This window comes from Antedon mediterranea, chromosome 1, assembly GCF_964355755.1.
Source record: "Antedon mediterranea chromosome 1, ecAntMedi1.1, whole genome shotgun sequence".
Taxonomy (NCBI): Eukaryota; Metazoa; Echinodermata; class Crinoidea; order Comatulida; family Antedonidae; genus Antedon; species Antedon mediterranea.
The window spans coordinates 31,677,932-31,700,876 of NC_092670.1; the positions used below are offsets into that span (position 1 = coordinate 31,677,932).

At 34.2% G+C, this 22,945-nt stretch overlaps 1 protein-coding gene across 1 annotated transcript; it reads left to right on the forward strand.

Annotated features, from left to right (window-relative positions):
• The first annotated feature begins 1,112 nt into the window (after nt 1-1,112).
• Nucleotides 1,113-7,629, forward strand: LOC140049096 (echinoidin-like). Its single transcript, XM_072093925.1, has 3 exons — nt 1,113-1,120; nt 6,261-6,453; nt 7,213-7,629. Exons 2-3 carry the CDS (start codon nt 6,278-6,280, stop codon nt 7,550-7,552), a joined length of 516 nt encoding a protein of 171 aa, XP_071950026.1. The 5' UTR covers nt 1,113-1,120; nt 6,261-6,277; the 3' UTR covers nt 7,553-7,629.
• Nucleotides 7,630-22,945: the final 15,316 nt, after the last annotated feature.

Below are 22,945 nucleotides of genomic sequence, written 5' to 3' on the forward strand. Positions count from 1 at the left end.
CTTATCGTTGTATGATGTATGATTAGGTTTGGTTTAAAATTATGTTCGATAAAGTGCGTATGCGTATAGAATGAAATGCTCGCGTTACGATGTACGCGTGTAATGTTGTTTATATCGTATAACAGATAAAGGATGAAAATATAGAAGGTATGGTAGAAAAATAAAAAGTAGTTTAGGATGTAGAAATAGGAAAAGTTTGTTAGTGCAAAAGTGTAGATTTTGAATGCGAGAAATGACTTGATGGTACAGTCCAACTAGAGTCCTATGTCGGCACCTAGGCCTATATAACGTTGTGAGGTAATTTCCCGATTGATCGTAATCAAAACGGTACTGGGTATGGTCTACTAGTTTTTCTGCTCCCAACCAGTACATCCATTCATAGAAGCTTTGATGAAGTAAGCCTACCTGGTGGTGGCCATAGAACGGTCCCTAGATAACGACTATACTTCGGCTTTAGTCGATAGAAGATTGAATGAATTGTTAGAGATAGAGCAGTATACGATGTTATGATTATGTGTAGATATGTGATTTGTTCTTTTTATTCAAATGATGTTATGTATTTAATAAATTTGTTATATCAATTAATTCAATTATCGTAGATTGCATATTATGCGATAAATAATTATTTAATAAATGTTTGATATATTATTATTATTATATTAATAAAAAGATATTTGTTAGTTTAAATTAAAAATATAGATATAAGGAAGAAAAGCAAAGAGATTATGGAGCGGCTGTACCAGAATATACAACACTAAGTATTGTAAAGTTAATATTATATTAAAAATTTAGGCGATCTTGTCAAAGGTCAAGCGCCTTCAGCCTGCCACGTTTCGATATTCAATATTGAACTTGACCTGACGTGGTTCCACAATATCTTTATATGAATATGGTAGAGTGGATAGAAACAAAAATTAATTTAAATTTAAAAAGTTTACCTTAATAACTGGTTTTGAACTGAAGCGGTTGATGTCTTATCGTTGTATGATGTATGATTAGGTTTGGTTTAAAATTATGTTCGATAAAGTGCGTATGCGTATAGAATGAAATGCTCGCGTTACGATGTACGAGTGTAATGTTGTTTATATCGTATAACAGATAAAGGATGAAAATATAGAAGGTATATGGTAGAAAAATAAAAAGTAGTTTAGGATGTAGAAATAGGAAAAGTTTGTTAGTGCAAAAGTGTAGATTTTGAATGCGAGAAATGACTTGATGGTACAGTCCAACTAGAGTCCTATGTCGGCACCTAGGCCTATATAACGTTGTGAGGTAATTTCCTGATTGATCGTAATCAAAACGGTACTGGGTATGGTCTACTAGTTTTCTGCTCCCAACCAGTACATCCATTCATAGAAGCTTTGATGGAGTAAGCCTACCTGGTGGTGGCCATAGAATGGTCCCGAGATAACGACTATACTTCGGCTTTAGCCGATAGAAGATTGAATGAATTGTTAGAGATAGAGTATACGATGTTATGATTATGTGTAGATATGTGATTTGTTCTTTTTATTCAAATGATGTTATAATAAATGTGTTATATCAATATTAATTCAATTGTCGTAGATTGCATATTATGCGATAAATATTATTTAATACATGTTTGATATATTATTATTATTATATTAATAAAAAGATATATGTTAGTATATAAATTTAAAAATATAGATATAACGTCGTGAGGTAATTTCCCGATTGATCGTAATCAAAACGGTACTGGGTTTGGTCTGGTCTACTAGCGTTCCTGCTCCCAACCAGTACATCCATTCATAGAAGCCTTACCTGGTGGTGGCCATAGAACGGTCCCGAGATAACGACTATACTTCGGCTTTAGTCGATAGAAGATTGAATAAATTGTTAGAGATAGAGTATACGATGTTATGATTATGTGTAGATATGTGATTTGTTCTTTTTATTCAAATGATGTTATGTATTTAATAAATTTGTTATATCAATTAATTAAATTATCGTAGATTGCTTAGGCCTATTATGCGATAAATATTATTTAATACATTTTTTTTGATATATTATTATTATTATAATATTAATAAAAAGATATTTGTTAGTATAAATTTAAAAATATAGATATAAAGAAGAAAAGCAAAGAGATTATGGAGCGGCTGTACTTAGTGTTGTATATTCTGGTACAGCTGCTCCATAATCTCTTTGCTTTTCTTCCTTATATCTATATTTTTAAATTTATACTCTATCTCTGTATAGTTCACTATGTCGGTGGGTCGGTCTGTCTGTCGGTCTGTCGGTCTGTCTGTCGGTCTGTCTGTCGGTCTGTCGGTCTGTCTGTCGTTCCGGTATCACTATGCATTGTAGCACGCGACTTAATGGCTGTTGGCCTTGTTTTTTTATTATTCAGGCATAATTCCGGTGTTAAGTTCATAACAGCATTGACCAGGCAACATTCTGACAACTTACGTAGTTTTGAAGAAATATTATTTTCAAACACAGACATTTTAGATTTTTAGTTTTGTTTATAAACTTTTGATAACCTTTGATAATGTAAAGTATGAAAAAGAAATAGTCATACTGATGCGTTGGGTATTTACATAACGTAGTGTTCTACAGTATAACATACTTCATGATTATAAAATTTGGTACTCATAAATTTCAAGTTAGATTCTATCACTATGTCGGTCGGTCGGTAAACATTAAATTTCGGTAAACAATAACTTAAATTAATATTTTTATCGTAATTTTGACAGTGGATATTAATACTTATAGGCAAATATAAATGTTTTTAACATTGTTTCAACAATTGTTAACATTTTCAGCAATTTCGGTCGGTTGGTCGGTCGGTAAACACTAACTCATATTCATAGTTTTTCGTTATTTTGACAGTAGATATTAATACTTGGATGCAAAATAAAGGTTTTTACAAATTTTTCAACATTTTCAGCAATTTTTAACATCTATCAATGTAACTGTTTTTTTTTTGTTTTTTTAATTATTTTTCACATTTTTCAACATTTTTAACAATTTTATTTATTTTCACCTTCTTTAATCCAACATCACTCCAATTTTATGTTTTGAGTGTTGAATGCAATATTCTATTTTGCCTAAAACCTGAAAATTAATACATGTTGCTTTAATAACTCATTGATCAACAACAGTATATTGTCACTTGCATCCAGCAATACATCAACTGATTCTTCCATCTTTGAAACTAACCTTATTCAAGTTGCTTTATTTAACGCCAGAAGTGTGGTGAATAAGATCGAAGAATTCCATGCGCGTATCGCAATTGATGAATTGGACATCTTGATTGTCACAGAAACGTGGCTGGACTCCTCTATTGATAGTACGGAACTGTTTCCAGACTCATTCGTTGTGTACAGAAAAGACCGTTCAAGACACGGTGGTGGTGTTCTATTAGCTTTGAAGAACGCATTTAAATCCTCTATTGTTGACTTTCCTACTAACATTGAGGTCAAAATTATTGAAATAACTGTAAATAACAATTTTAACGTTTTAATATGTGCTGTTTATAGGCCACCGAGTTCAAATGACGATTGGCTCAATCAATTCCACGATGTCGTTGATTTTATCCTATCTATTTTACATAAGTACTGTGGTATAATTTTAACTGGTGATTTTAATTATGATTACGGTGTTGATAGTCCCTTAGTTTATAAGAAATTTAAAGAAATTATTGCTCCACTTGATACTATACAATTTGTTGATTTTTTTACTCGTGTATCTAACACCAAAAGTAGCATTATTGATCTGGTCTTGTGCAATAACCCTGACATTGTATGTAATTTCAGAAGTCATCCCGGTCTCAGTACAAGTGACCACCTTGGGGTTTATTTTAATATTAACGCTAGATGCAGTAAAGTTAAACCTGTAGATAGATATTATTATCAATATAGTAAATGTGACCATGACGATCTTTTTACAACGTTGGGGGCGGTTCATTGGGGACTGTGCCTGGAATAATCAAACTGTGAGGAAATGTGGGAAAATTTTAAAGACCTCTTTCTCGCCACTATCAACGATTGTATCCCTAAAGTCAAAAGTAAAAAAAGAAACAGGCCAGCTTGGATAACTCAAGAAATGGTTATCATGGCTCGTAAAAAGAAACGAATGCTAAAAGAGGCTTATCGTCATCTTCATAACCCAAGTAAGATGGACAAATATAGAAAGTTTAGTAATAAATTAAGAAACCTAACAAAAAAAGCTCATATACAATATATTAGGAAATTAAGTGCCGCCTGTGTAAATGGTGACTCCAAACGTTTTTTTAGTTATGTTAAGACTAGGCGTAAGACTGGACAAGTCAAAAACTTTGTTTTTAACGGTATACCCTTGGTTTCCGATATTGATGCGGTAAATGCATTTTCCACATTCTTTGCGTCAAACTTTAACGAACCTAATCGTAATTTCAATGTTAACCATGAGATCTGTAATTGTGTTCACCCAGATATTGTTCCCCTTAATAACATTAATATTACTGAAAAAACTATTTTCGAGGCTCTATTGTCATTGAAACCCAACAAATCCCCTGGACCAGACGGGATTACACCTAAAATGTTATCCATGTCAGCTCCAATTATTGCCCCAGTGTTGTGCAAAATGTTTAACAAGTTCTTAACGGATGGCTTTGTACCAAAAGATTGGAAACTCGCGAATGTCACTCCTATTTTTAAGTCAGGTAATCGGAACGATGTTAATAATTATCGACCCATATCGCTATGTTCTATTATAGGTAAGGTTTTTGAACGTATTATAGCAGATAACATTCTTTTTCATCTTCAATTTTTTGGATTTATAAGTCCCACGCAACACGGGTTTTATCCAGGTAGATCGTGTATTACACAGGCCTCAGCGTTATATCATGATTGGTCACAAACAATGGATGTTAGACAACCTCATGTAATTGATGCAATATTCCTTGATTGGGAGAAGGCCTTTGACCGTGTTCCCCATGATTTAGTAATCAAGAAACTGCACAACATGGGAGTATGTGGATCTCTCCTAAAGTGTCTTCACTCCTTTCTCAGTGACAGATTCCAACGTGTTGTTCTTAATAAGGAGCATTCTGATTGGGATAGAGTGGGCTCGGGTGTTCCTCAGGGATCCGTGTTAGGCCCGCTTCTATTTAATCTCTTTGTTTATGACCTACCTCTAAATACCTCTTCTGTTATGAAGCAGTATGCAGACGATACAGTAATTTATAAACCTGTATTCAGTCGTCATGATGCACTTACCTTACAACAGGATCTTTGTAAAATTTCCAAATGGTGTGAGGATAATAAAATGAAATTAAATGCAAAGAAGTGTAAAGTCATGCACATAACTAGGAAACGTAATTATATCCCTCATTTTATTTATACAATCGAATCCAATCCCGTTGAAGCTGTTAATTCACATAAATATCTTGGTATTAACTTCTCACGTGATTTAACATGGTCTGCTCACGTTAATGATGTATCGATGAAATCTATGAGAATGCTTGGGTTTATCAAACGGTTTGTAGGTTTCAATGACACCGAAATTTTACTACGACTTTTTAATGCACTATGTCGACCTGTTATTGAATATGGTGCTCCTGTGTGGGATCCACATCAAAAACAACATAATATAGCTATTAACAAGTCATTAAGACGGGTTACTAAATTGTGTGTTGAAGGCGATTTCACTGACAGGCTTAAGATTCTAAATTTACCAGATATGGTTCAAAGAATGAAATTTCATAGTATAATTTTTGTAGTTAAGTGTTTGCATAATTTAATTGATTTTGATATATTTGAATACCTTACAATTAATTCTCGGTATCCAGAGTCCCTCACCTTTAAACACATGTATGCTAGAACTAATGCATTTAAATACTCCCTGTTTGTTAATTTCCCTCGAATATGGGAATGTATCCCGCATGAAGTTCGTAACAAAGTCCTGTTTAACTTTGGGGGGTTTAGAAGGGATTTGAAAAAATGTATTACTGATATCGAATTCATCTAGACTATCACTGTGTTTTTATGTCTATTGCGTTTTTCATACTATTAGTTGGGAAAGCCACTCGACAGTGCAGTTCTTTTGAACTGATCCACTTTTGGTTACCCGCAGGTGCTGATAGTACTTTTGTTCTGTTTTGTTGAATGATGCCGTGCCTTGTTTATGATTTTTGTATGTTACCTGGAAATTGAATAAAATAAAAAAAAAAATAAAATAAAAAATAAAGAATGAGTAGTATAGGCTCTATGTTTGCTTATCAAATAATTATATCTGGATTTTTTTTTTATGTATAGGCTTTCACAAACTTAAAATGAAGGTAACGATTGTTGCTATGTTTCTGCTCATCGCTGCAGCACTGCCTACTGCAGAGTCATGTCAACCATGTCCTATCTTTTGGGTTCCTTACCTAGGCAATTGCTACCGAATCTTTGCGGAAACATTAACTTGGACAGCAGCTGAGAACAAATGCCAAAGTTTCACAACCTGGTTAGTATAACAAAATTATTTCGATAAAATCAGGCCTACAATTATGCCTCGACCAACAAAGGCTTCTTAAATAATTTTGTTTAAAATGGTAATATCTTGGACGCAACTTTAGATGGAAATAGACTAATAATACATGATTTAATATTTATTTATAAATATACTTTATCAATGGAAATAACTTTGCTCGTGAGTGTCACAAAACACCAATAATCTCAGTTATTTTTGAAGTTCTTTATTATTATACTTTACTTTTTAACAATTACATAGTTGTTCTTAAATTCAATCTTATAAATAAGGTGGATGAATACAAAGCTTTGCTCAATTTTGACTAGTGAATATTAATGTATTTATTTTACCGCCATCTTTCATTTTTACATTTTAATTAACATCGTATCTAAAGTTTTAAATGAAAACAAATATGTTTAATACTTAATTCAAGAATCTTATTATGTAAATATACCTGTATTTTAACTACTTTAAACACTTACTTTAATTGTCACAAATGTACATATCTACTGTATACAATATATTCCTAACTGAGAATTTATATAAACGTAAACTCACACAAGACAAAAAAAAAGTGAATATTAATGTTTAATAAAATAGTATAAACATACTTTAAATACAGTAGGAAAGTCCTGATTCAACGTTTCGATCTTTAATGGACCATTTTCAGGATGATGATCGAAGTCCAAACGGAATAAGGTTTAATTTGTATTAATGTCTACAAATAAAGTAAAATTACCTTTTTAATCAAAGGATTGCAAAGGGACATCTTGTGTCCATTCGGAGTAAGGAAGAAAACGAATTTGTTTCAAGACTTTGGAATTCAGCTACTGACGGATTGGTAACACGTGAACCGTATGCCACCTACTGGATTGGTTTGACCGATGCAAGATACGAGGGTACATGGAGATGGAGCGACACTAATCAGTTGGCAACTTATACAAACTGGGATCGAAATCAACCTGACAATCATAGTGGCAACCAAGACTGCGTTACAGTATGGAACCGAAGTGGTTTACAGACGATATGGGATGATAAACAATGTAACGCTGTACAAGGTTATGTTTGCAAACTTCCACAGAATAATTATTAGAACATGAATATAAAATTAGATTGTAGTTCATGATTTTTACAAATATTCAGTGAATTTCACCTAAAAAATAAAAAGTAATAAATGGATACGATTGCATGATAACTGTACTATCATATATTTTTGTTCGTGTTTGTATTCTTTTCAGTGGGTTTCAGATGGAATTGTGTGAATATGAACCTAGTCATAGGTTTAATTGGCCTAAAGGTCTGTTTGCACATTAAATTCATTTGAACTAAAACTCGTGTACTCGTATGGAATGCATAGACCAAAGATCCAAAACTAATGCTTTCTTTTGTAGTACGTTTATAAGATTTTCCAGGGTCTCTGAATTAATCCCGTGTGTCCAGGCCATACTTATTAAAAATATTTCCGTTAAGTTTAAAAAAGTAATCTGTGAAAAAAAAATTTAACTTGTACAAGGCTCTGTCTAGAGCCATCACATTTTATTTGACAAAAAAATGTGATGTTCCCATATGATGATGATTATGTCATATTACTACCATATTTAGATATATCGCTACCATATTTGGGCACATCGCACAATTTTTGTCTAACTAGTTTGATAGTGTAGACAGAACTTTAAAATGCTACTATATGTAAAAGGACGGCATGATGGAGAACGATGATTTACTACAGGTGAACTGTAACTTCTCTGTTTCATTTTTCAATTAGTTCATTTAAATAAACTATTTATATTTACTCGATGGAGACAGTAATCATGTAGTATATTATACTGTATACTGTATACTGTAGCGTTTATGTAAATACCCAACGCATCAGATCAGTGTGAAGGGAACTATGACTGCCTTCTTTTTTGGGAGACACGATGATTGATTCTACCATAATGAAATTTAAAGCTTACTTCTATTTTGTACAGTCTATTTTATATAGTTACCTTTTAACGGTTATTTGTAGACTACAGTATTTAACATAGACTCTTAGCATTGTACAATATTTGCGGTCATCAGTACTTGCTTTTCTAAATGTCGCTTTGGATCGATTTAGCCAACGTTTTTCACCGCCAATTGTTCTCCTGTCATCGTACTTCTTCAACAAACTATAAATAGAAAACAGAGAGGCAAATGTCTAAACTAGTTTTAAGAACGTTTTGTTGCTAAGTTCGATTGCTTACATGTCGACATGAAGAGATAGATTATCTTGCCAAGTTCACTTCACTAAAAATTTCATCCATTTTGTTTCTATTCAACTTATAACAATATTCAACAGTTTCCGTAGGACATTAGCATTTGTTTCATTGAATTGAATTTTAAAAGCCAGGTGTGGCAAAAAGTTCTATTGCTTCTCAGTGACTGTGACAGTGTCTTTTATTTGTATTTAATTTAATTATTAGGATTTGTATTTATTTAAACGCTACAAAGCTCACTAGAAAGCATTAGCAATACTATAACTTGAAAGAAAATCGACAAGATGCCGTGTTTATAAATAATAGATGGATTCTAAATAATTATAGGCCTCATTCGAATTCAAGGCCAGGTGTGGCGAAAAGTTATATTGCTTTTCAATGACATCTTTTTTTGTATTTTATTTGTTTTAATTATTATTTGTATTTATTTATATGCTATATTTATTTAATAACTATCTAGCATCTGCTAAAAATAACAGATTATAAATTATGGATAAATAAATAAATAATGGATGGATTCTAAATAATTATAGACCTATTTCGTACATATGCTTCATTCATTGCGGCAAAAATTTCTATCGCTATTCAGTGATATCTTTTATTTGTATTTATTTTGTATTTGATGTGTTTTAATTATTATATTATTTGTATTTATTTATATACTATATTCATTTAATTTTAATTAATCTAGTGTCTGTTAAATAATTATTTAATTTAAACAAATATTCTGATTTTATTAAATAAGTTCATTTGGATCTGATAATGTAATGTGATAAAAAGTTACTTCTATATGATCCAATAATAGTGTCAAGTTTGTAAGATGATATCGGTACTTACATTTCCAGAGAACTTGGAGATCTCCCTACTCGAAAAGGGTTTGAATTTTTCCGTTACAAGCTGCTAAACTAGTTCCTAATGTCGAAAAAGATATAATATGAGGGAAGATGACGTCAATAATAACGTCCACCTAGTAACATTAACAGACATGAACGAATAGCTTTGAAATCACTAAAGGAAGATAAAGACATAATAATATTGCCTGCCGACAAAGGAAGAGCAACTGTAATTTTAGATAAGAAAGAATACGAAGATAAAACGAACACAATGCTGAATGATATAACAGTATATGAAAAACTACACAATAATCCTACACAAAAGTATAAAAGGAAACTCGTTGCCATCCTAAATAGACTAAAACAAGAAGAGAAAATAACACCAAAGCAAAAAAGAATATTATTCCCTACAGCAGAAGTAACACCACGCATTTACTGCCTTCCAACAGTACACAAAATGAATGTACCGCTTCGTCTTATTGTTGACTGCATCAACTCCATATACTATGACTTAGGAAAAAGCCTTGCCGATATTTTAGAGCCTCTAGTTGGAAACACTATACATCATGTAAAGAACTCCAAAGACTTAGTAAAGTTAAACTTGCGACGTTAAATGTCCCACAGAACTACACATTTGTCTCGTACGATGTTGTATCCCTATTCACCAAGACACCCACAGAATTAGCATTAAAAATCATACGAATAAAACTAGAAAATGTTGATGACTTAAAAGAACGTACAAATCTCTCCGTCGATGACATTTTAGAATTTCTGTCCCTTCTGATAAATACCACCTATTTCAGCTTCAACGGATACTTCTATAAACAAATAGAAGGTGTTGCGATGGGAAGCCCAGTGAGCCCTATTGTGGTAAACCTGTTTTTAGAATGGCTAGAAGAGGAAGCACTCAAAACAGCTAATACAGAAATTAAGCCATTGATATGGAAAAGATACGTAGATGACGTGTTAGCAGTTGTTCCAGAAGAAGCTGCTGACAACCTTAATTATCATCTTAACTCAATTGATCCCACACACAACATTACTTTCACAACAGAACATATGACTAATAACACTATACCTTTCTTAGACGTCTCCATTTCACTCATCAGTTTACAGAAAACCTACTCATACCAACCAATATTTACACTTTCATTCATGTCACCCATTACAACATAAATTGAGTGTTGTTTCCACGCAGAAAGAGCAAGAGAATGAAGTTAAAATCATAAGAACTGCTCTATCTACATGTGAATATCCCAAGTGGTGTGTTAACAAAAATTTAAAAAACAAAAAACAGAACGACAAAGCAGAAAAGAATGAAAACATAGAAAAACAAAAAGTATTGGAATTCCATATATCCCAAATATGTCGGAAAGAATACGAAGATGCCTAAAAGAACATAACATTAACACATAATTTATTCCTGAAAACAAGTTAAGAAACCAGTTAGTACACCCAAAAGACAAAATTAAAAAAGAAGACACGTGTGGTGTTGTATATCAAGTGAACTGTCATAACTGCGATAGCATGTATGTTGGAGAAACAGGACGAGCGCTGGAGACCAGGATTAAAGAACACAAAACAGAAGTTGTAGAACAATGCAAAGGTGTTTCAACCAGATCAAGCAGAAAGTCGGCGTCAGAAAAGTTTCACAGCCCGGCTATCACGGATCATATGGCGACTCTTGGTCACACACCCAATTGGAACAACATCAAAATCTTAGCAAAAGAAACTGAATGGAACACAAGAAAAATAAAAGAAGCGATACATATAAGATTACACCCTAATAATATGAATAGAGATGAAGGAGCATATGAACTATCGCACATTCTAAAACGTAAAGATACCGACCCCCGCACATCGCTTGGATAACTCCAAGCGGTAAACTTCACAATGGCTCCTTTCAACCGTGTCACCGTCACCGCTACGTCACCAGAACGTATTCACTTATGATTATGCCTTGCTGTTAGTAGGCGAAGTCAAGTTCTCTGGAAATGTAAGTACCGATATCATCTTACAAACTTGACACTATATTGGATCATATAGAAGTAACTTTTTATCATATTCTGATTTTGTACCGCAATGAAAACAGAAATATACCATATAAAATCCACGTCCAAATTGAACTAACAGTTGTGTACTTTCATCAAAAGAATTTAGCATGGTATTATTAATTATCAATATCATTTCCAATGAGTTCAGGAAGTTCAGCAGCAAACACCGGAGAGCAGATCCGTACTGTAATTACGTTTTACCTCACCAATATCATCATCAGAAAATCGAAATTTATATTCTCTTGTTTCATATTATATTTCGGGTAGCAAGTACACCATAGACAAACACATAATAGTTATCCACATCGATCAAAAATTGGATCGAATAAATATATATTTTACCTGAAAACTGTAATTTAAATATATTATGTCGACAAAAACATGAATATTATGTCGACTTGACTAGATATTATTATTATCTTCACAAGCCGCCACGTGGATGGCACTTAGACGCCTTTTTCGTGGTTAGGTTATTTTATCAGTACACGACAACTGAAATAAATTATTACATGCAATATTCTTCTATTCCATTATTCATGTAATTTGCACATGGCATTAAATTAATCCAAACAGTAATATTAAATATAAAATAAAATAACAATGCCCTCATTGTAATGAGAAGATATATAAGTAATTAATTATTAATGAATTATTTCAGTAGTAACATTTTGCTCAACTCATCAGCAACATTTTCTTTGAAGAAGCAGTGAGTATTCAATAATTGCAATCATTTTTTACTGTTTTTTATTTTACCGATTGGTTTAAACATTTATTCTTTTACCTTTACCGTACTGTTTTGTCCTGACGTAACATAATCATTGACCTATACATTCGAAGGTCCATGGTTCAATTCTTATATGATTTTCTATAGTTTTGCCACTTATTATTACCTTTAAATTGTAGTTCCCGAACGGGTTTCGTATACAGAACTTGGGCCACTAATAAATTATAATGTAATCTAACATCTTCATCGTATTTGTTTACTACATTGCATGCTATGCCTTAAATGCTAAATTGTCAATAATAAGTGACGTATATAGTATCAAAGAGTTTTTGCACAACGTTATTAGAAGTTTTCAATTTGTTAAAGTTGATTATGTCATAGATTTTAATCAACCCTGAATTATTTTTTTAAAATAAAAACAGTGGGAAAATGCTATTGGTTTTTAACCCAATTTAAGTTTTTCAGGTTCTCAATATACGTTTTCTGTTTTCGAAAACCCGAAATAGAAACTCCCGCTAAAACGTAGAACTTATATACATTATAAAGTGCTGTTCAGAATTTGTGATGGGGTCTCTGAGACCCCTTTATAAACCGCTTTCACCATAATTTTCAGTTGAGGTCTCTTATTTCGAGTTATCTGTTTTCGTTTCCCCGGCGGATGGGATGAGAAAAATCTAAATTTACATATACGGTGATGTATCTGTAAAGTTAAAAGTGAGTAGGCCTACAGGTATTCTCATTTATAGAGAAGCAAATATTTTTTCTATAATTTATCGTAAATATTGTGAAATTTATAGGCATACATATCGACATAATGAAGAAGATGCTGTATATTGTGTTTATCGCAGCACTAATACTGCCTACTCACCCGATTCTGCTACTGTCCATAGGTGCTATCTGTAAAACTATAGCAAGTTATACACGTTGTTGTCTGCTATAAATGCTGTACTTTTAACACACGGTACACTGTCTGTAGCACAGTGTCTGTTGACAATTTACAATGATCAGGCCCGTAGCCAGGGGGTTTTTTTGGGGTTCGGGCGAACCCCACTTTTGCGCGAACCCCCCTTTTACCAGCGAACCCCCCTTGAAAAACAAAGGCCCCACTTCCAAAATCGTGCAATTAATTATCAATTATAGCAGATTTTTTGGTCATTTTACTTCTATTGACTATGTTTAAATCGATCGAATATACAGATTGTCCGATGTCAAAGTCACTGCTGAGCGTGAGATCGAGAGATTGTTGAGAGATGATGGTTATAAATATGAAAAATGGACTGACCAATCGCGTGCTTCGGCCGGGCTTTTCGGAACGCACAAGATCACGTTCAGTTCAGTTCAATCTTTTTGGGGATTTTTATTTTTTTCCTGGAAATATTTTTCATTAAACCAAAGAATTTCACTGTGTAAACTTGAATAAAAATGGTGCTGAGTTAAATTGGTATGTGTACGTAGGCCTACCGTATATTTCGGTATATAAGACGCACTTTTGACACGCAAATTTGACCTCTAAATGTTACCCTAATTAATTTAATTACCTACTAATACTTAAATTAATTAAAAATAGTGTACTACTCTGCAATGTAGGCCTAGCTAGTTACTCACTCCTGTCTAACCACAGTGTGGTAACAAGTTTATTGAATTTTTAGTTAAGGTAAATTGTCATCCTCGACTGTATTAATTAATATTACAGTACGCATTAGATATTCTAGCCAGGCCTAGTAATACTCTCTGAACTCGCGGGTGTGTATTCTAGCAGCATGCAGCATCACAGCGCAACACATTTATGGAAGAGTCCATTAATTACGGTGGTGTCACATTTTAATTACACAATAACTATTTCCCTTGATCACGGTGGTTTATTTTTATTACATCTCTATGTCAACAGTCACATAATGTTATAATCATGTAGGCAATAGTTCGTATGTCAAGCGATATCTAAAAGAGTGTGTTGTTATTGTGTTAAGTAGCTTCCCCTAATCTCATAGTGTATATGGCCAACAGTGCTGATCACAAGGAGCACATGGTTAGTGCTCTCCTCTCCTCATATTGCTGTAATGCATGCATGGAAATAGGAAAAATTTTCATATAGGCCTACCCATCCTGATATTCCTGGTTCATTATCAGCCCAAAAAACTGAACATCATTTTAATGGTCATACACACAATAAGAAGGTATATATTTAAATAATATGAAATTAAAGTTACTTAAATAGACATAGGCTAGCCCTACCCACACAGTGCATCGTAACTGAAACAATATGGGGATTTCCCTTTTCATTGAACGTTCAGTTGAAGTAGAGACTGTTACGATGTAATAAAGGCAATCAAACAAAATTATATCATTTGATTCTAATAAATATGTCTCAAATATCGTTGTTTTATTATTAAAATACCATTGTTTTGATTGTAAAATGTTTAAATTTCGGCCTAGAATAAGTGCGTCTTATGCATCGACTACATAAAAAATACTAATATTTCAGTCTCCGTTATGGGTGCGTCTTATACACAGGTGCAACTTGTACACCGAAATATACGGTACTATTTGTTTTTTATGTTTATAGGATAAGAAATTATTTAAGGGCCTAATATAATATACTTTTTTGCAACAATAAAGCTGTATTTCATGATCAGTACTACTAACTTCCATAATACTGTACTATATAATTTATCTGCATAACCTGGGGCGGATCCAGAGGGGGGGGGGGGGTCCACGGGGTCCGGACCCCCCTAAATTTTAATGGTGCCCTTTTTTAGAGGTTCAAATATTTATTCGTGTGACATATTTGTGTGTATATTAGTATGCACAGAGTAGGCTACACTAACCCCAAAAATAAAAACAGAAATTTATCACAATGAGCGCGATGTTAAGTTACGGCGGCCGATCAAAGAGCTTCGTGAGAGGTGGTGACGCGTGATGATCTCTACTTAAACTTCTAAAAATAGATCGTTTCACATACTACAGAGGGCGCATGTAAACTTTTTACGATTCAACTCCGCGTACGTTACCATGCGCGCTATGTCATTGACGCGATTATTTGTCTATTGGTAAACACATTTTTATGTATTATTATTCTGAAAATAATTGGACTGTAAACATAATTCTTTTGAGTATTTGTTCATCCTTACACTATTCAACCTTGTTTTTAGTCGCGTGGAAGCGACTCTATAGTTCACTATGTCGGTCGGTCGGTCGGTCTGTCTGTCGGTCTGTCTGTCGGTCTGTCTGTCTGTCGGTCCGGTATCACTATGCGTTTTATCGCTTTCTGACCTTATCTTGATATCAGTTTAATCTAGCTAGGTCAATTTTTCACAGTATATTCCTTATGGCCAGGAATCAATGTGGTTATGTTTTCACGGTGCGCAATAAAAAATTACTCGGTCTACGCACGATTTAACGAAATCACGTTTGTAATCATATCTTCACAACCATGAATCACAATTAAATAAAATTTGGTACTCATAAATTTTAGGGCATAAATCATCATATGGCAATACAATTACGTGCGTAGCGCATGTAACGCATGCGTACGCGCGCTTAACATTTTCAAAATTTATTTTCGATGAAATAAGAGTACATTTCAGGCAATTTTAAGCGTTTACAAAATTGCCATGAGTGCGCATATTTTTGCGCGCGCACTGCGCGTTAAATGTTATTGCGCACTCTTTTTGCCCGATTTCTGTTTTCTTGACTTACTTTTCAACTCGAAATTACGTTATACGAGCACGTCGAAAGTGACAGGCTACGCACGTGTAAATTAAAAAAAAATAAATGTTTTTAAACACTTCAACATTTTTAAACATGTTCAGTAATTTCGGTCAGTATAGTTCACTATGTCGGTCGGTCGGTCTCTCTGTCTGTCGGTCTGTCTGTTGGTCTGTCGGTCTGTCTGTCGGTCCGGTATCACTATGCATTGTAGCACGCGACTTAATGGCTGTTGGCCTTGTTGTAGTTGAGCCTCTCATGACCTGGGATTTGTTTGTCTTCCTACGCCAAGATAATATAGTTCTACAAGCCATGTGCTTTTTTCTCTGAGAAATATTTATTATAAGTGCCAAAAAAATGTTTTTTTTTCGATATGAAGCCTTTATTATTCAAATCTTTTAATGAAAAATCACACATACCATAAAGAAGGTTAATTTTTGAATCAATATTTGTGAAAATTACGTGAGGCTCAACTTCAAAACCACCATTTTGTGATATGATGTCATCGTAAGCTAATCAAAGCTGAACTTTCCCGCGATCGGCAGAGCTCACGGTTGAATGATTTTGGATTCTGGCTATTTGATTGGTGGACGCGAATCACCCACAGCGGAATGTTTTCTCTCGCGTGTACCAAGAAGTCACGTGATCTCTCTGTACTGAACGGTACTACACAAATTTAGAGCAATGAATTTGTACGAATTCCGTTAAATAAACAACTCTATATATTTTATAAACATTTAATAACATATTTTATTGATATTTCCAATGTTGATATATAAAAGAAATTACTATAAAACGTAATTATATGTAATTATTTTAGCGAAAAATGGCGCAATTTGTTTACAACGTTCGTGACTAAAAACGATCATTTTCGGAAATGTTTTAGACCCTATATTTCGAAAACCACAAGTCAGATTTTCGTAATTCTTTCTTTATTGGAATATTGAAACAAAATACCAACAGATAATGTTTAAATTGGTTGAAAAATAACAACTTTTAATTTTGCATCGTTATCCCTGCTAATAAAGTGTCATTTCCGGCGAACTAGAAAGGTGCCATTTATCATGGATTTTGCGTGCGAGAGTGCCATTTCCGGCCATCTAAGTGTGTCCTGTAACAAAATTCGCTTCGCCACAACCCCCAACCATGGGGGGGGCTGTGGCTCAAATACTCAATATCTGATGTGCCCTTTTTATCTGCGGACCCCCCCCCCCTCCCCCTCTCAAAAAATGTCTGTATCCGCCCCAGATAACTCAGATTTTAGTAGGTAAAAAATGTCTCTGTAAGCTTATTAAAACAACCGAAATTGCTCTGAGAGCCAAAGCTTCCAGGGGCCTTCTCCTCCTCGACCCCGACCGGGGGCCCTTGGCGGCCCCCTGGCCCCCAGCCTACAGTTGCTCGCAAAATACTTGGTGTCAAGAAAACCCCCCTCTGATGCATTCTGGCGGGTAGTAACAAAGTGCGAGGCAGCGAGGCACGCGTGGCAGGGAAGGCATGCGAGGCAAGTCAGAAATTTATGCGAGGCATCGTTTTACCATCATCAAAAAATGCGAGGCATCATTTTATCATTTCTCAAAATTGCAAGGCAGGAAATCACCGAAATTGAAGTAGCCTAGGCCTAGGCCCGCTAGGCTAGTTTCCTTTTGCACCTGCCTTGTATTTTAACCAACTTTATCCTGAATACCACAGCTTAGAATTAGTAGGCCTACTTTAATGAAGAAAAATCACATAAAAGTAACAATAAATCCATTAAATTGGTGATTTTACAGACGTTGTTTTTCTCGCATTTCGCACACTCAATGTTCAATATTTTGGTTTCTATGGAACGCCAAAAGAGCAAAATTAATTAGAGGGCTAAAAACTCTGTTGTTGTTGCTAAGGTTTTCCGTATTCCGACATTACGCTTTCCACAATGTAACCAACCACTTCCAATGCTACATTCTGAAAGACTGTCGTTAATTTGGTCCATTTCTCTTGTGGTTCCAGGTCCTGGATGTTTACAGATTGTATACATCTCGATACCTCTCTTTGATATGTTTGTCTGTTTTGTTGTGCTTGAAGTTTTGACACATCTATTTGTTTGGTTTTCTTAGCGTTACTATTTAATTTATACCATTGTAGTGTTAAAGTTGTCTTGACTAATCTATGATCAGTGTATGTTCTCGTACCACTGTATGCTCTTGCGTTAGTGACTAGCTTCATGTGTGAATTCTTAACTAGAATGTAATCGATCTGGTTTCTGTAGGGGTTGCGTCTGATCTCTCCACTCTTCTGATCGTTATGCTGATCGCGTCTCTGCGGGCATTCCCACGTAGTCCTATGTGACATCTTATGTTTAAACATGGTATTTGTTAGTACTAGATTATTTCTTAGTGCACATTCAACTAGCTGAGTTCCATTATTGTTCGTTTTTCCTTTACCATATCTTCCTACACATTGTGGGTAATCATGATGGCTGTCCCCCGTTTTTGCATTCATATCTCCAGCTAATATTAGGATATCTCTGTTTTTTGCTTCATTTAATGCTTCTTGTACTTCGTCATAGAACCTATCTCTATCCCAAGGTTGTTGTTTACTATGTTCTAAAGTAGGTGCATATGCGCATACGAAAAGTACATTCCTGGGTTTTGGCCTACGCCTCGACCCAGGCTTACCTCCTCTACTTTCTATGTTAATTCGGGCTGTAATTACTCTCTCCGATATTTCCTTTAAATTCTGCTTTAAAACTGCTCTCAACTAGAATTCCAACGCCATGTCTTGTGTTGTTTGCGGGTCCAGTGTAGAAGAAATCATATCTGCCTTTGTTATCGTCAGGCCTGATTTGAATGACATCGCTACCCGCCAGGTGGTGCGATTGGACCCCGAGAATGTCAAGCTTGTATTTAGCTGCATCGCTGGCTAGTTCTCGTTTCTGAAAATCGCTTCTAATACCGCGAACATTTAAACTTCCTGTGTTTAAAGACTTTCTACACCTTCCCAAACACATCCTTAAAACCTTCACATAAATATTTGGAAACAAATAAAGTGTGGAAAAAGACTATTTGATGTTATTTTCCCTGATGTTATGTAGTGCGGCGTCACCCAGCACTTCCGGATTCCGGAACTAAAAACTCTGTGGAATCCATTTATATTTAACGCATTATTTGGTAAAAATCAAGTACAATTTCAATAGATTTTGTCACTGTCAGTAAGGAAAAATGTTACTGTTGATAATGTACACGGTTTCGTTAACCTTTTAAAGAATAAAATAGAAAAATTCATCATAATATCCTTAGTAGGATGTCCTAGGTCTAGACTAGGTAGTGATGTTGATTTAGGATCGATTATTATTCTTTGAAAACAGAACAGTATCAGCAGTAACATATTACAACATTTTTATTGACAAATTAACAAATATATTGAAATGAAACGTGTTTTTCACCAATAAATGCATGAGAAATTGACGCATTCCACTGAGTTTTAGTCCTCTATTATCGTTGCTCTTTTGGCGCTCCATAGAAACAAAAATATTGAACATTGAATAAGTGAAATTCGCGAACAGTGTGCGAGAAACACGCCTGTAAAATCATTAATTTAAGGATTTATTTGTTACTTTTTATGTGATTCTTTCATTAAAGTACTCATGAGGTATACTTCTAAGGTGTGGTATTCACACGATAAAGTTAGTTATCAAATTTGGAGTAAAAATACAAGCGAAGGAAACTAGCGCCAGGTTTATTAGTACGGACAACAATAAATAAAAATCGTTCGTAATATACCTAGCTTACTAAAACAGGAATAGTGTATCATTATTAAATATTACACCAATTATTATTATATCAAAATTGATTAAATTATTTTCTACATAGGCCTCTTATCTAGGTTAGGGCTAAGCATATTAGCTAAAGTTTAATTTTAGGCCTAGTATTACAATTGTCGGACGTAAGTCTTTTTTCACACGCGCTCCAGAATTCTGTCACAATTTTTTTCTTTGCGGCATGTTATTGGATCGGCATATCAGTTACCTTTTATTCACCGCCAGTTATTGAACTTGTCCTGGCAATCGCTGTTCACCTTATTTGCGAGAGAGGTACACGTGTTGTTCCTAGAGAATGGAATGTCAAAAATGTCTTTGGCACGCCGCTCAGAGAGAAGTCTGTGCGTTGCTGCTGAAACCACGTGCTATAGGAGGGGAATGCACCACAATCCTCTGAGCTGAGGGCTGAATCATTCCGCTACCTGCTAAATAGTAAAGAGGAATTTTCCATCTCTCGGGTCAACCGGATCTAGGCGCAGGGGTGTGACAAAATATTATTTTCACTCTGCTATGTTCGAGAGACATGTGAGTGAACACGCTCGAAATGCCAACAAACATTGCAGTCATTTGATGAGTGTGTCGCTATAACAATTATTGTTTATCGAAAGTTGAAGACTGTCGTTCAGATTTTTGAACCGTAGTTTGGGCACTTTTGTAAAAGTAAAATTTGACACGATATGACTTGAATGAAAAAACAATCGTTACATAAAAATAAACAACATGATGAGTGTATACACGAATCTATTTAGATACGCTTGTATCGATTGATTATTAGGCCTATAATATAGCATAATAGCACGTTAAGATATGCCTCGCACCTTTTTGAAATTGTAAACTATATGCCCCGCATGCCTCGCACTTTTGGAAATGATAAAATGATGCCTCGCACAAATATTTGGCATGCCTCGCGTGCCTCGCTGCCTCGCACTTTGTCAACACTCCTCCTATTGTTTCCCCAACATCTAGGAGAGCAAGTCAGGACTTGCACTTCCTGTATAAATGTCTTACTTCTAAGTTTGATTGTGATCTTGTTTCGTTGTTTTATTTTAATGTTCCTGTTCGTAATCTTCGTAGTAAACCCTTTCTTCATGTTAAATATTCTCGTGTCAATGTTTGTAGACTGTAGACTCTCGTCATTGTACAATTCATGTCTTTTAAAAAATAATTCTTTAGATATTTTTAACTGTAATTTTTCTCAATTTAAATGTATTATTAATGAAATTATTTAAATTTTCTTTTTCATTTGTATATATTTATATTGGCTCATGTTTTATAGTTTAGTTTTTATTTTCAACCTGTTATTGGTGTTTTACACTGTTGGTTTGATATAAAGAATAAAGAATTTGTAGTAGAATTCATCGCACTGTTATCTACAATTTACCAAGCATTTGTAATTCTTTTTTACTACTTTTCATATCTATTAGAGGATTTAATTTTATTATAAATGTTACCATATTATTAAAACTAAACAAATTAACATATATCCCTTGAATAAGCAGCTCCCTCAAATGAATTCCGCCTCCCCAAAGGGCCCTACAAAACAATAAACACTATACTTTAAAATGTTTTAATCATCTAAAACACTGTGAAACAGAGTAGTTTAGTTTTACGAATGTCAAGCATTTTTAATAAGGGTAACTGACAGAAAACGTACAAGGAGAACATTTTTAACATTCCGAGAACCATCGTCTACACTTCCTAGATGGGGAGCAAGCAAAGCGAGCTCACCGTTAGATAATTAGTTATTGACGATTAAAACGAATTTAGGTTCAACGATTTGCCCCAAATAGGGGTGTTTTCCGATCGTGGTATACACTGTCTAATGGATGTCCATCTTGAAAATTACCCGCCACAAAAATGCGAGGAGGCTTCGCATTTCCCTATCTCCTCCTACGATAATTGTTTTTAATAGCCGAAAACCGGTTGAACAGCTAGAGTACAGCATCATAATGTTGAAGACAGGCCGATTTTCTTTAAAAAAAAACTATTTTGATAGATTTAATATATATTATACAAATGTATTGATTTGCGATGAATGGAACATCCCAATCTCTCAGTCTGTCAGAGTTTGGTTTAACACAAGTAGGTAAATTTATGAGCCCTTGGTTTAACTCATACGGTAGGTAAATATATGGGCCCTTTGAGAATAAACTTGCAATACTTTGACAATACTGTAAATACCTATTAACTATTGTTGGTCCTCATTTGAATCGAACATTTCTTACTGTGAATGTTCGTACTGTTAGATGTAATATAGAAATATATACAAATAAACTTTATTACTGAGATTGCGGATAGGCTCTACTGTTAGATATATAAACACATTATTATATACAAATAAACTTTATACTGACAGTTCTTTATCAACGTTTGTATTAATTAATAATTACCAAAAATATAAACGTCGTAGTGGTGTATCGTGACCCATGTACTTTAATATTTCAATCGATTATGACAGTGATAGTTTTATAACAAAGTATTAAATCGCAAATGTTTTACTGTTCTTAGAGGTATATTATTTATAGGCCATGAAAATGATATTTTGTTACTGAGTGGATAAAGAATAGGCCTATATTTAAAAATTGTTCCTCTTTGTACCTATCTGCTTTCCCATCCCTCAACCCTAATGTTACATACAAAACACAAATTGTGTTTCTTTAAATGAGTCCAAATCAAAAATTTGGACTCATTTTGTGATAAGTTTCTCCTTCGGAAGTAATTCCCAGGGTGTATATATATACCTATTCCCAACTTGGCTAACTCGTACCTCAACCAACTCGTACCCACACCAACTCGTACATACCTAATTTTTAAGCCTACATTTTAACGGTAACGTGCACTGTATTTTCTTTATGATTTAAGCCGTAGGCCGCTTCTACGTGTTACAATATTAGTACACAGTACCGGTAATCAGTTTTAATAATACTGTATACAAATGACCTACCTTCTGATTAATAATGGAATGCTAGTTATTGAAACTCTTGATATTCGTAAAACTAAACCTACTCTGTTTCACAGTGTCTTAGATGAGTAATAACATTTTAAAATATAGTGTTTATGGGTTGGTAGAGCCCTTGTAAGGCGGAGTTCATTTGAGGGAGGAGCTTATTCAAGAGAATTTACAATCAAATAAAATC